Source organism: Pipistrellus hanaki, assembly GCF_964339955.1.
Source record: "Pipistrellus hanaki genome assembly, chromosome: 17".
In the NCBI taxonomy this organism is placed as follows: Eukaryota; Metazoa; Chordata; class Mammalia; order Chiroptera; family Vespertilionidae; genus Pipistrellus; species Pipistrellus hanaki.
Window position 1 is genome coordinate 2,923,385 of NC_140519.1, and position 15,482 is coordinate 2,938,866.

The following is a 15,482-nucleotide window of genomic DNA, read 5'->3' on the forward strand; positions in this document are numbered from 1 at the left end:
CCAGTGCTTGCAACACATCTGAGAGGATGCACGCCCGGGGCGTCCTGCCTCCTGCCTCACTGCCCGTGAATATGCGACTCCCCGCGATGACCCAGCTGTTTACCTAACCTGTGTCCAGGATCACTGCTCTGGACAAGAGACGGAGCTGGAAGAGGCTCTTCAGCACGTCTATATTGTCGTGATGAGAAACAATAAACAGAACAACAAAGTCAGACAATCACAGACACGGTGGTGAGGGCCAAAGAGGCAGGTGAGTACGTGATGAGGGGGATTCCAATGGCAAAAGGAGCCACGTGTGCCGAGCACTGAGCTCCGGGGAAGGAGGGGACAGCAGCAGCCTTTGGTGTACAGGACGAAGCTCCAACCAACGGACCCACATGCAGGACCGCACTGACATAAGTTTCAAGAGCATGGTTGACATGTAATAGAAAACGGAAATGTATAAAATGTTCATTAAAAGCACAGAAGGCAGAAAAAGGGAAGACAAAAGAACACAAAGAACACCAGCAGTAGGCAGCAGAGAGTTATAAATACAGCAGATCCCAATTCAACTATATCGATGAGCAAGTGAAATGGGAATGGTCACTATATACCGAGGAAGAGAGAGAGGATTAAGAAGCTAACAGCAATGGTATGCTGCCAATAAGAAACCAACCTTAAATATAACGATATTTCAAGAGTAAAAGTACAGGGATGAGCATACACCACACCAAGCTAACCAAAATAAACCTGTAACAACGACCTTAATTGCAGACAAAGCTGACTGCAGAGCAAGGAACATTACCAGGGACAGAGTGCGCTGGATGATAAAGACATTGGATTTTCAAGAAGACATAGCAAAGCTTAATTTTTATGTGCTCAGCCACAACAGCCAAGCACAAGAGGCTGAAGCTGATAGAACTGCAAGAAAAGAACTAGACAAGGCCCTGTCTCAGCTGGAGACTGGGTGGCCTGCCTCGCTAGCTGGTAGCCCTGCGGAAGGAGAGGGGAGGAGGGCGCAGGGGACGTGACCCCAGCAGTCAGCTAAGCCTCCTCGGGGTCAGCCTCACTGACACTTCCCCTCCTGTTGGGAGACCTCACAGACCCCTCGCCAGAGAAGGCGTTCAGCTGGCCAGCCAGCACAGGAAGAGGATGTCAGTAGGAGCTGCACGCTGAAACAACGCGACCCACTGCACGCCTGCTGGAGTGTCACAGGAGCACCCACAGCGCCCTCCGGGGGGTGAGCCCGGACTCCCCTCCCGGCGGGGAGGAGGCGACCATGCAGCCACCTAGACGGCAGGCGGCTTCCTACAGAGGGGCTGCTCTGTGCCACAGCTTTGCCCTCACCGGACACTGGAAGCCAATCAGCTGTTCAGACATGTTGTCCACATGGCAACACCTGTGGGTGCCTTAGGCTTTAGGACCATGAGCTCCAGGGGAAGAAGCCATGTGTCCAGGAGGCAGCCACAGCCCTCAGAACACGGCTGTGCCTCCGGGGAGCGGGGAGTGTGTGTGTGTGTGTGTGTGTGTGTGTGCGCGTGTGTGCACACGCGCGTGCAGTCACTGCGGAGCCGCGGGCCCCTCGGGCAAGCCCTGCCTCTCCGTGAGGCTTCCTGATCACTGTTCACAACCGGTCCCGTGGCCAGCGTGTGCCACTGACACCTAAGGGAGCGCTGCGATGCGGGACGGACGGCGGCGCGTACCTGTAGGTGATGTGCTTGTGCTGCCACTTCTGGCCCGTGAGCGCGTATCGCTTCCGGCGGACGCTGAACCGGGAGCTGCCTCTGGTCTGGTCAGGCACCCCGCAGCGGGGCCTCTTCATCCAGCTGCAAGAACAGGCCTCCGTTACTGACCCAGCCTCCCTAGCCCCCGAGGGACCCGGGGAGCCCTCTGTGGCGGGATGGGAGCCTGGGAAACCAAGCAGGAACCCGCCCACTTCCTGCGGTTTGAATTTAAGCAGAAAGCACATTGTTTTCCCTGAGTGATCTAGAGTCACCAGCCCACAGCTCAGAGCGCTCAGACACTTGTCTCTAACTTACTCTGAGCCAGTGGTAGACTGAGTCTTAAAATGAGACTTCGGAAAGATAGTCTCAGTAAGATCTCCTCCAGCTAACCTTCAACAGTGTTTAACATCCATGACGTGACCTTAAGCTCCGGGAACTAAGAGGGTGTGCACACTCTTGTCCCCTCACACAGACAACTTGTTTAGGCACATGTGCCATCACCGTCTTTTCTTTTCACTTCGTTATCCTGATTCCCCAGTAAGAGCCATACGACAACCAGTCAGTGCTTAAGTCATAGTGCTTCTCGGATCTGAGGTCAGCACCACACAAGTGAGCTCACTGTGCTTATACTGCCACAATGAGGTGCTGCGTTTGGTGTGCAAACTTGGAGCATTGCACAGGGACAGGCGTCTCCTTTCCCGGCGACTGCTGTTTCCTGGGTGCTCCTGCTTCTTCTCCGACCAGCAAGGTTCTCAGGATTTTTAGAACGTTTTCTTTAGTGACTCATAAAATGGCTCCACTGCTCATGACCCCGTTTAAATTCAATGATTACAAAGCTGGAGCAGACTCTTTCTGGTCCAACAGGCTTCCGAACGTGGAATCGGGAAAGAATCAGAGAAAGCCCGGGCATGGACAGCAGTGTGCGGCTGCGGGCGGGTGTGTGGAGGTGCCAGAGGGCACAGAGGGGATCCGTGGTGATGGGAGAAATAAAACAAAAAGAATCAACGTTCACTGTATTTCACCAAATACTGAGCAATGTCTTACTGGTGAGTGGGACGGGCTGCCTGCGGAGGGGACAGCCAGCGATGCCGTCTGTGAGATAAATGACACAGCTCACGTGTGACGTGAACAAATCTCTTTTACAAACACCTCACAGCTGCAGCAGCGAGCCGGACTTGCTCTTCCAGGCAACGGACGGCCCCCTCCCAGGGCCCGGCAGGAACTGGCTGAGGCCTGTCTGACCTCGCACTTCCCCCTCCCCGAGAGGGAAGCTGCTCGGAGAACCAATGTGTGTCTATCCAAGTCTCCAAAGCCACGGAGATGTCCGAAAGTACTGGTTCCTCGCAGGCTGTGGGCTCGGAACTGGCTGGACTGAACTGAGCGGAGGCGGGGCCCTCCCTGCAGTCACCGGCCTCCCGGACTCGGAGGGGCCCAGGCCTGCGAGGCCCCAGGCGGGCACGCAGACCTGCGGGGAGCCCTGGAAAAGCCACGTCCAGTGCGGAGGGGCCTGGAGAGCTATGTCTCTGCGTTAACCGAGCAAGACCACGACCTGGACCCCAACGCCACACCAGGCACCGCTGGTGGCGAGGGTGAGGAAACTGGCTTTTATCTCTGTGTGCTTCATAATCACATCAACAAACTATAACACTCCGCAGGCAAGTGCTTACCCTTACCTACTGCATGGAAAGTACTGAAATAATAAATAATATCAAGTTATTAAAGATGCACAGATGTACTTAAAGGGGTCACATATTTAGCTAAGGAATGTACTTAAGGAATGCTCTAAGAGGAGAAATAACTTTGAAATGAGTGGTGGGATACAATTTGACAAGATGGAATTAGCTGTCATCAGAAACAAATGTATGTCCCATGACAATACATTCCCTGGAATCGCATCAGTCATCCACAGAGCTGAAGGCGTCAGAGACTGGGCGGTGTCACTGCGTTGCCCTGGCTTCCTTCCGGGCGCCTGCCGAGGCGTTCCTCCAGCCGCCCCTCTGGGCCGGCGGGCACGGCCGAGGGCATCTCGCTGGCCTCCGCAGGGAGTGATCCGGCTTTCACGTATAATTTATGTTCCAAGTGCTTGTTCCCTTATTTACTCATCCTGATCCCTCATCCCACAGCACCTCTGAGCATGTAACACGCTGGGGCAGTACCTGTGAGGGCGGAAGAGAAGCGAGCCGCGGCCCTCCTGCGCTCACCCACCGTGGGCCAGGCACGCCGACAGCGGCTCCCAGCAGGCGGACTCCGTCTCCATCCAGACACCTGCCTCCCTGTGTATTTCATTTGTAGTAAAACACACGGTGTTTCTTCTGCCCCAAACCTGCACCAACTGCTCTGATGCCTAATCTCAGCCCCAAATCAGAGCACCCCCAAGGCCTGGGCTGGACGGACTTGCAGGTCCCACTGCCCTGCTGTCCCACATCCAGGAACCACAGCGCGGCCTCTGCTGTCACCCTCCGCTCCCCTCTCCCCACCCCCTTAGCCCTTCCCACCCCAGGGGCCTCTCCTCTCCCCTGCTCCGGCCTCCTCCACCTGAGGAGCACTCCCCCAGGCACAGACAGGCTCCTCCTGTCCCGCCATGAAACACCCTATGGAAGGACATGGACACAGCCCTCCCTACCTGGGCCCCTTGCCCCCCTCTTCCCCAGGTCACGCAGGCCCACAGCCCGGCCGCCCTGTGTGGTGCAGGCCCGTGTCGGGATCACCGGCTCCTCCCTGTTCCCGCCGAGAAACCCACACCTTCACAAGGCAGCTCCTCAGGCAGAGCTGCCCCCTGGCACAGCAGGCTGTTCTGTGGGTTCCAACCTGAGTGTCTGTCTGGCCTGGGCATTGGGCCTGGGAGCAGCAGGCCTGGCCCAGGGCCACCGTGCAGGGCCGCTGTGCGTGGCAGCTGTAGGCGGGGGCTCAGGTCCAGTCGGAGCCTCTGACGTGCCGGCTGCCCACTGTCCAGCAGGTCCCTCGGACTTGGCTCATGCACACCAGCTCAGCAGGCGGATGGGACAGGCCTGATCTACCACCAGCAGGAAACTTCCAGCAAAGAAGCCTGTGAGGGCTGGTCAGGTGGAAAATGTTCCACCTGCACGCCGGCAATAGTGACGCCACCCGCTGTGCACGGAGATGTCAGTGGGCACTGATCACTGAAAGGTGTCAATCCAACAACATGACCGGAGGGCATCTGCCAGCGGGGAGACTGAGGTACACTGGCTTCCGGCTTCAGGACGGCAACACTGCAAACACCTCATGCCGTGGCGGGCAGGTCCTCGTGCGTTTTGAAGCTCTTGCAGGTGGTGGAGCAGCCAGTGGTGAGGAGGCCCCGTCGCTGAACTCGGTCAGCGCCTCTCCTGTGAGTGTGTCACGGGTCACCTGGGGGATCTGGCTGCCGCAGCCATTTCCAGGTCACCAGGCAATCACTGTGCAACAAAATGCTAGCTGCACCCAATACCACTTTGATAAATCCTGTGAATGCCTGTGTGCCGGTCAGCCCCCACCCCCCACCCCTCCCCCACCCCAGGTGAACAACCATCCCAGGAAAGAACAGAACCGGGCGCAGACGTGTGGGAGGGGGCGGGAAGCCATCTTGAACATGATATCCCTCCAAACTTCAATGCGTAACACTGACACATAAAAGGTAAGCTAAAATTCAGAAATAACTCCTATTAACATTGTAAAAACATAATACATTCATGTTCATTATTGCCGTGCCGTGTCTTTCTCTCCTTGCCAACTATATCCTTTGTCTCCATAACATAAATGGTCCCACTTATTAAGAAACTTAAGTGAGCTTTCTCCCCAAATTAGCTAAGAAGCTCATCATCTGAAAGAGCCGTTGGCATATATGACAATGGGCTCATTCCATATATATATATTTATTACCATCTTTCAAACACCAATGCTGATTAACATAAAAATGATATAGTATGCCATTAAAGGTAACACCTTCCTCTGATACAGAGGTGGCCACAATGGAAATCACCGCTTCTAAGTGCCCAGGGATTACAGACTGAGCGTACTAATGTCTGCCTGCCGAAGGAGGGCGTGATCATTTAATTTAAAAGCAGCAGATCTTGCCAAGAGTCTAAGATTAGATGGAAGTTATAGCCTCTCGCACAGGAGTGACTGCAGGCTGTAACTGCGGTCCACAGCGATGTGCTCCGTCCAGGTAACCCGGAGCCGCTGTGGGCGGATGGTTTCTGTATCGGACAAAGCAGAGAGAACAGCGTGCCCGTCTCTCCCGGAGGGCGCTGACGGTGATGAGCATGGTGCCTGACGAGCGAGCTTTGCTTTGTGCCAAGAACTCGAACCACAGGGACTCCAGGAGGAGTGAGGCTCTCCCCTCTGCTCTCCGGAGCACCTGCCTTTACAATGCCAGGAACATCCGGGCCCGGGCCCTCGGCCTGAGGGGGGCGCTGAGGCCCACAAGCCGCCTGCCTCCTTCTCGGAGGACAGCCCAGAGGCGGCGGCAGATGAGGAACTGCGTGTGGACGAGTGAGTGCTGCCTCAGCCGGAAAGATGACAGACAGTGTTCCAGAGCGAAGAAGCACTGAAGACAGAGACTGTTCAGGGAAACCCCTCCTTGACTTAGCACATTGGGTGACTGTCCCTTGTGGGAGGTGAGTGGGCTGAACACTGGCTCTCTGCCGCCCTCTCCCCCAGGGGCCCTCATTTGACAGCTGCCCCTCTCCCGTGGGGTCAGTGTTCTAGTTTGGTCCATTTCAAGTGGCCGCTGGCCACGGCTCCGCAGGGAGATGTGCCCCTCTGCCCCCAGCCGCCCACCCGCCCACAGGTGGCTGACGCCCCTCTTGTCCTGGCTGCCGCTGGGCCCACCCGACTCTCCCACCTGTCAGTCTCTTTCCCTTTTTGAAAATGAGTCGCTAACATCAGCTGAGCAACTGTGACATCTCACAGGACTGAGTTTAAAGGGGTTCAGCTCCCGAACCAGCGAGCCCGTTGGAGGCCGCGGGGTCCCTCCGGTTCTCCGCAGGGGCGGTCTGGCTCGGGCCCGAGGGCGTGCGCGGGACTTACTCGATGGTGCTCCGGTCCACCTTGCCCGTCATGTTGATGCCATAGAACTGCTGCATGGCCGCCAGCGCCGACTGCATGGCCTCGGCCGAGCGCAGCACCGCCAGCCGCGGCTCCGTCGGGGGCAGGTAGCCGTACTTCTGCAGCCACACCTGCAAGACAACAGCCCCTGGATCAGGTCACCACCAGCACGGGTTTCCGGACCCGGGCGCGTTCGCCTGGACCTCTAAGCGCCACTTCCTTTCCAAAGGCACCTGTCATTCAGGGTTTTACCGCTTTTCAAGATTTGGGGCGTTTATGCCTTTTTAACTACGTTCTGTGGTCTGGCACTGACATGCAGTCTCGGTGGTAGTTCCAGGAATGTCTGACATGCCTACAAACGTTAATGAGAGAAGACGGCTCATGTGCTGCTCTCGGACTGTTTATAAGGCCCGGTAGTAAATACAGCTAAAATCACAAATCAGATCATTCCTGCCCCCTGGGAACTAACCTCCCAATAAAGACCGCACGTTGCTACACTATGCAGCCCCCCCCCCCCCCTCTCACCAGGCACACCGGCTGGCAGGAGAAGTGAATGGGCAGCTGCCACCAAAGCTGTCTGCGTCTTGAGCACCTGGATGAAATGCCATCCCCACATTCTGGGGACAAAAGGTGTGCCCACAGCTGCGAGCTGCCTTCGGGGACATGAGCCAGGCGTCGCTGTTGCTCATGCAGGGCATGTCTTTCACGGTTAAGCAAGTCGCTTCAATCCAATACCATGGGTGGGCGGGCAGGTGGCTTTCCCATACAGACCGTCAGGTGACCTTGGGGACTGGCGCTCCCCCTGGGTCTCCGGGGTTTATGCTCTGCTTTGCCAGGTGAGAGCCGCCTGGCAGTCCCCGAGGGGAGAAGGCACTTGCGCTGCCATCCCGGTGGGGCCTACAGCAGCCAGTCAGAGTCATTTAGGTTAGCTTTTAAAACCAGCGTTTCTGGGGGAGGGGAATGGTCAGCAGAGAGCGGTGCTTCCTGGTTGACGTCCTATGACTTGTTTCCAGTGCACAGCCCTCCCCCATGCGGTCCCTGTCTCAGGCTCCTGGGACTCAGAGTTCTGGAAGTGCAGCAGCTGCCTGTGGGCCTGAGAGGGGTCCTGGGCCCAGGGCGCAGCCAGCATGTGTTGCAGCAGCACGCCCTACCCAGGGGCACTGGTCCTGCCAGTGATGGCCCGGAAGCCACCGCTTCCCCACGCCTGACCCCTTCCATGTGGCCTTGCAGCCCGGGCAGGGAGTGGCCTCTCAGAGAACATACACAGCCGTCCAGAAGCTGATTCCACTAAAGGAAACAGACATTAAACATGCCAACGTCTTCACATGGGAAACAACTATGAGGAGGAATATTTTGTGATATTTCAATAAGTCGATCCCCGGAGGTGCAAAACTGTAAGCACAACGCCTTGAAAATAGAGTAGCGTTTACTCCGAAAGCAGAAGGCTACAGTGGAAACGGTACCCGGCAAACCCCCGCGCTGGGCAGCGAGCCTGGCTCACGTCTCACCTGCTCTCTCAGTTACCTGGCAGAGGTGTGCTCTGAGACAGGTGCTGTCTGAATGCCGCCAGAGTGTTATTTACAAGGAAACTCACTCAACTCCCACTGCCACGCAGCCCCCCCATCAGAAGACCGCCCCCCCCCCACTTGATTGAGGAGTACACATGCACCAATATCCTGAATTTGAACTCTCTTATTTGCAACACGTTGTTTGCTGGAGAGCTGACTTGTTGCTAGGTTACTCGTGGGTGCCAAGCTACTGGCAACATTTATGAGTCAAGGGAAAACCATTAATAATAAATCCCGTGATTTATATACCACTGGAAAGACCATAAAATATGTAAGTTTTAAGTACATAATCAGAAAATAGCATGTTCTAAAAAAATATTAGATTTATACCTTAGCCTTTAAAACAAATGAATTAGAATAATAAAAAATGAATTCATGGAATATAATGAATAGCATAAACAAAAATAGATCTGGAGACATAGAAGCATCAAATAAATTGTCAAGCCTCAGAGGGAAAGCAGGGGAGGATGGGGAGCAGGGGAAGGAGGTGCAGGTAAGAGATCAACTAAAGAACTTGTGTGCATATAAGCATAACCAATGGACACAGACAATAGGGGGTTGAAGGCCTGGGTTTGGGGGGGGGGGGCCTGGGAGAGGACAATGGGAGATTAAGAAGATATATGTAATACTTTCAAAAATAAATAATTTTTAAAAAGAATTTTGATTTTCTCAAAGTTCTCTTTTTATGTCATTTAGCATGAAAGGCTATTTTTCCATATGAGTGAGAAGTGAGCAATTCTTTTTAATTGTAAAATATCGGTTAAAGTATGAGACCCACCATTTATGGTGACAGTTTGTTTCATGGCCAACAAACAGGTCATTGTCATTATGATTATAGGTCACCTTGAGTTGACCATTCTTAATGTCATTTGTTAATCAAGACACCTTCTCTAACATCATCAAGAAATTACACAACAGACTCCAGGCTGTCAGAGAGGAGGGCTTGGCGGGTGCATAAAAGAAGGCGAAGGGATTAAGGACAAGATGATAGTTACAGCTCAAGTGCAGCATGGGGAATATAATCCTACCCAATAAAAGAGTAATATGCAAATTGACCATGCCTTTGCTACAACAAGCCACGCCCACCAGCCACACCCACCAGCCAATCAGAGCAAGTATGCAAATAAACACCAACTAAGATGGCTACAGCCACAGAGAGCAGGAGGGAGGCTTGGAATTCCCAGGCAAGGGAAGAAGCCAAGCTTTCTGCCTGCCCTTGCCCGCATAAGCCTCTACTCAAGGATACAAAGTTCCTATTATAGAAGGTAAACAAATCCAAACAGAAATGGCAGCAGCCACAGAGCTAGCAGGAGGCTTGGCTCCACTCCCGGCTACAAAGTTTCAATTGTAAAAGGTAAATAAATTCCAGATACCAGGGCCTCTGCTTGGGTGGCTGAGGGTGGGGGGAGGGGCATGGCTGGCCTGCAAATCACCACAGGCCCCTCGCCCAGGCCATCCCACTCTCCAAGGGAACTCCCAACCTGATCAGGGACACCCTTCAGGGCAAACCAGCCAGCCCCCACCCATGCACCAGGCCTCTATCCTATCTAATAAGAGTAATATGCAGATTGAGCATCACTCCAACACACAATATGGCTGCCCCCATGTGGTCAAAGATCCTGCCCCCATGTGGAGACAAGATGGCCCCCACAAGATGGCCAGCAGGGAGGGCAGTTGGGAGGGACCAGGCCTGCAAGGGAGGGCAGTTGTGTGTGATCAGGCCTGCAGGGGAGGGCAGTTAGGGGTGACCAGGCCAGCAGAAAAGGGAAGTTGGGGACGATCAACCCTGCAGGGGAAGGCAGTAGGGCCAGTCCCCAGTTAAGGAAGGCAGTTAGGGGAAGGCAGTCAGAGGAGGGAAGTTGGGGGCAAACAGGCTGGCAGGGGAGCAGTTAGACATCAATCAGGCTGTCAGGGGAGTGGTTAGAAGGTGATCAGGCTGGCAGGCAAAAGCGATTAGCGGCAATCAGGAAGGCAGGTAGGTGAGCAGTTGGGAGCCAGCAGTCCTGGATTGTGAGAGAGCAGTCAGACATTCCTCGAGAGGCCCTAGATTGGAGAGGGTGCAGACTGGGCTGAGGGACAAACCCCCCCCCCATCCCCATGCATGAATTTCATGCACCGGCCTCTAGTCATATACTATGTATGTCAGGTGGGCACTGGGAAGACCGGGGGAAGACTGCAAAGTATGTGATTGCCTTACCACTACCAGAAACTCATGTAAAATAGACTGTAAGCAAACTGTAAGTGAAGTAAATACATAGATGGTAGGAGAGGACTGAAAAGATGGGCAGTAAGGAAACGTAATACCTCTTCCCACAAGACAGTGGCACTCCTGGGCATCAGGTGAGAATGAAACCAGCTAGCCCTCCATGACCTTTCTTACTGATGCTGAGACTTCCATAGACAACCCTCCTCTAGGCCAATGCAAAAACCAAGCACCCCACCTGCAGCGATGTGCAGAGTGACCTGCACCCACAGTGCTTCTTCTCACACATAACAATGCAATATGACTGCAGACGGAAACAGACACGCGCTTCCGTGATCTTTTACTCACCAAGGAGGACCTTCTCTTGGGTCCGCTCGTGTCTTACACTCCATTATTGAACCTGGCTGATCATCTCTGGTCTTACAGAGAAAAGATCAGGACCAACTACCCCTAAATAATGAGGTGTTCATGCTCCTGAGAACAGGAAGTGGGTCAGCAAGGTGACCTAAAACCAGCCAGACACAGCTGAATGTGCTCATTGTCACTGCAGGAAACCACTGCGACTGCCTGCACCGCGCTTCGCGAATACTGACTCCCGGTTACCAGTGAATGAAGGTCATGTGCTCACACTGGTCTGCAGTCACCACAGAAGAACAGGAGACTCTGGGGTCAGGACCCATCCTGTTTCTGTGGAATAAAACCCTCCGGGTGCATAACAAGCACAGTAGGTAGCTGCCACAGTTCATCATTCTGCAGCGGAGAGCCAGAGGCAGTTTGGGAAATTATAAAGAGGAAGATGCTTCCTTCTCTCTCTCTTTTAAATTTAGTTTTTATTGTTGATAGTATTCTAGATGTCCCCCATCATCCCCTCAACTTTCTTCCCTCTACCCAGCATCCTGTACTACTAAATTGCAAACTTTATAATACCTTATTAATAAAAAATTAAATCTACAAACTAGTATTTGAAGGTAACCTTCCCCCAACCCCTTAAAGACTCTACCATGGACATCCATCCACACACATGGTTGTTTGAAATATATCCCAGTTTTCAGCATTGTTTTAAAATACTGCTTCTCTGGGACAATTGGAGATACCAAATTTGCCTCCTGAGATTGTCCCTTTGGTATTTTTTCAAAGTTCTCAAAATAAACATAGTGGATAGTTGAGAAATAATTTCCTTTCATTTAAATTTGGGAAAAATGACATCAAATTTGTAGGGATCATGGGAGGAGTGAGAATATATAAATGTATGATCATAATTCTTGCTCAGTATGTCATATGTTGGGTTCATAACTGCTCTGAGTTCTTGAAGTTGCTTCTGATTGAGTTAAGATCTGTCCTTAGAATGAGGCAAGACTGGAAATGCAGGTGAGATCTCAGTGGCCAGAGTTGTGAGGAAAGACAAAACATGGAGGGTAAAGAGTCACCTACTTCTCGGAAATTCCCCAAGGCCCAAAAGAAAAAGGGGAAGCGTGACAAACCTGGCAAACTTGTTTTGGTTGGTTTCTTCGCTTTGCTGCATTTTGCTCACCGGATGAACATGTGCATTTGAGAGCGCTGAAAACAAATTAAGAGGAAAACAAGTTTCCTTGAGGCACAACTTGACTCCTTTTAACTGTCCAGACTTAGCTCATCTCATCTTCACTGGAACAACCACCTACAGAACCTCAACTGCAGCAGCAAAATCTAACCTTGAATTCCATCCCTACATTAACACATTCAGACACCTCACAGACAAAACACATTTCCTGCACTCAGTTATCACCCAAATACAGGAACCAATGGGAAAGAGCTGTGCTCTGTAGGGCAAGAAGACACACCACGTAACAAAGACCACAAATATGAAATTCTGGACTGACAGGTATTTCCTTTTCATTAGATCACAGTGTTGCAACAGTGGGAATTATAACCCATTCTTTTGATACTGTTTTTGTAAATGCTGACTCTGTCTAATATATAAGTTGAAGATATTTGTATAAGAATCCTACACACTGCCGAAACCGGTTTTGCTCAGGGACAGAGCGTCAGTCTGTGGACTGAAAGGTCCCAGGTTCGATTCCGGTCAAGGGCATGTACATTGGTTGTGGGCACATCCCCAGTAGGGGGTGTACAGGAGGCAGCTGATTGATGTTTCTTTCATCAATGTATCCAGCTCTCTATCTCTCTCCCTCTTTGTAAAAGATCAATAAGATATATATAAAAGAATCCTATGCGCAAACTTCAAAAAATACAGACTGCAACCTTAGTCATCCCAGCTCTGGAAGATTTGCTATCCTTCAACTGAAGAACCAAGATGACATAAAAGCAGGATGACAAAGACCAGGATGATGCACACCAGACCATCACTGACCAGTTTCAAGATCCCTTTCAAATAGACCATGCTGGTCTGCAAACAGAGAGCTTTCAACCCCTTCCCTCAATTACTGCTGTCCCTCTCCCTCCTTTGAAAATCTTGCCTTGCCCTAACCAGCTTGGCTCAGTGGATAAAGTGTCCGTCTGTGGACTCAAGGGTCCCAGGTTTGATTTTGGTCAAGGGCATGTACCTTGGTTTCGGGCACATCCCCGGGGAAGGGGGGGGGGTGTGTGCAGGAGGCAGCTGATAGATGTTTCTCTCTCATCAATGTTTCTAACTCTCTATCCCTCTCCCTTCCTCTCTTAAAAAAAAAAAAATACCTGCCTGCACTGAGATGTTGAGATTGGTTTGGGAGGATGGCATACCATCTCCTCAGGTGGCTGGCCATTGAATAAACCACTTTCCTTCTCACCAGCACAAGTTTGGCTTTCACTGTGACAGGCATCTGACCTGGGTTTCAGTAGTAGTATACCAGCAAATGCAGACTAGTAGGCACCCAGGGCTTCAGTGACTCCATTCAGAAAGAATGTCTTTATCACTAATATTTCATGTAGCCATACTGTGAAAGTCTATATTAATTCACTCAGCAATCCACACTCACATATTGGGTTAATGTCCTGGAAGATGGTTATAACAAAAACAAGGAATCCCCATGACTAATGGCAAATGCCAGCAAAGAATGTTTAGAATATATTCTTTTGTAGTCTCTCAGGCCAGCATTAAGGGCCAGAGAGGTAAATTTTCCTCCTATGGTTGAACCTAGTAAATTTATCAATGCCTTAAGATAAAACTACATCATTCTTACTAGATGAGTCCCAACGCAGGACCCACGGTACAGAGAAAACATCCTAAAATGATGTTTTAGGATGTAGACGTCTTTCCAAAAGAAAAGATTATAGATTACAGTAATGAACTTATTAGGGCAGAAATGAATGCATTTTAGAAGTGATTGAAGTTTTTTGGTGGAATCTTTAGGGTTTGACTATATACAGTATCATGTCATCTGCAAATAATGGCAGTTTTACTTCTCCCCAATGCGTTTGCCTTTTATTACTTCTTGCTGTGGCCATTGCTTCTAGTGCTGTGGTGAGTAAGAGTGCAGAAAGTGGGAAGTGGGCATCCCTGTCTTGTTCCCAGTCTTAAGGGACATGGTGGTAGCTTTTGCCCATTGAGATGATGAAATTATTGGAGGAAAAGAAATGGGAGGAAGGGCTTGCAATTTCATTTCATCTGGGGAAGCACATTGCAAACCATGGTGCCTCTTTGTGACTGAGCCAGTGTCTCGGGTCGCATTCATGTCAGGAATGCATGGTGTGGCCAATGCACAGCTCACGTACCCAGCGACCACGTGACCCAATGAGAGGGCTCGGGGTGAGGGAAAAGGGCAAATCCCTCCATATGGCACCGAGTCAGTGACAACTACTTTCATTTACGTAGTTACCGTATTTTTCGGACCATAAGACGCACTTTTTCCCCCCATAAGTGGGGGGAAAAAGTCCCTGCGTCTTATGGTCCAAATATAGCCTACACATATACTGTAAAAAAAAAGTTTTTTTACTTGCCCGGCTCTGTGTGGTCTCTGTGTGCTTGCCCGGCTCTAAAATGGTTCTAAATGCTGCTGTTTACTTTACAGGGTTGATTACATGTGTTTATGACTGTGATGTTGGGTTTTAATGCACATAAAATATTTTAGGACACTATTTGTTTCAGAATCTTTTTTTCTTCATTTCCCTTCTCTAAAAACTGATGCGTCTTATGGTCCGGTGCGTCTTATGGTCCGAAAAATACGGTATGTGTTTTCTATCCTTTGGGAACCAGAGTTTTTAAAATTATTGACTTCATGTGAAATTTTAACATGTTTACTAAAAAATGTTTAAATCTATAATAATTAATATTCTGATATAATTAACTAACTTTCTTGATGAAATGCAACTGAAAGAATGCATTTCAATAGCTAAGTTCTCAATGTCATAAAGTTATTTTCCATTTTTGGTATAAAACTTTTAAATGTATTTCTTAAATTCTGTTCTTAGATTAACAACTAAAAAGAAATCTCCCTCTATTTTGTTGTATCACCAGCAAAGTTAGCAAAAGCTTAAGGACGTTTCTCCCTGAAGTACAATATAGACATTGGTTATAAAGAATGGCAGGATTTGGGGCCTGAACTTTCCAGTTTAAAAGTGGCTATAAATGTAAATTATAACTACCCATTAACCAAGACATTAAACTGATGTGGGCGCAGTCAGTCAGAATGGGTGAAATAGAACATTCACAGGCTACACTGATGAGGCAGAAACCAGCCTTTCTGTTCATTCAAAAAAGTAAATGGCTCTAGCTCACCCCCTCCCACCACAAATGAATCAGAGCATGACTGCAGTAGAGATCAATTCCATTAGAATTCTAATGTGTATTCAAATGGCTTCTTAAATGACATGTAACAGCGGGAAACAAAAAGGAGCTCCCAGAACATGGCCTGAGCGGGCCCCTGCCACGCGCACAGGATGGGGAGCAGAGGAAGAGCTGGCACGAAGAGATGACCCTGTTCTCACCCTCACATGGCGTTGTGTGTGGACAGGAAGTCAGAGGCCAGGGGATGACAGCTAGCCACAGGT

The 15,482-nt window shown here is 50.7% G+C and overlaps 1 protein-coding gene across 1 annotated transcript in view; it reads right to left on the reverse strand.

Moving 5' to 3' along the window:
* Nucleotides 1-15,482, reverse strand: part of MMP16 (matrix metallopeptidase 16) — a 138,772-nt gene that overhangs the window by 60,217 nt on the left and 63,073 nt on the right. Inside the window, exons 2-3 of the mRNA XM_084864786.1 lie at nt 6,729-6,877; nt 1,683-1,805 (exon numbers count right to left, since the gene is read on the reverse strand). Coding sequence (XP_084720912.1) covers nt 1,683-1,805; nt 6,729-6,877 — 272 coding nt within the window. The remainder of the gene's footprint in view (nt 1-1,682; nt 1,806-6,728; nt 6,878-15,482) is intronic.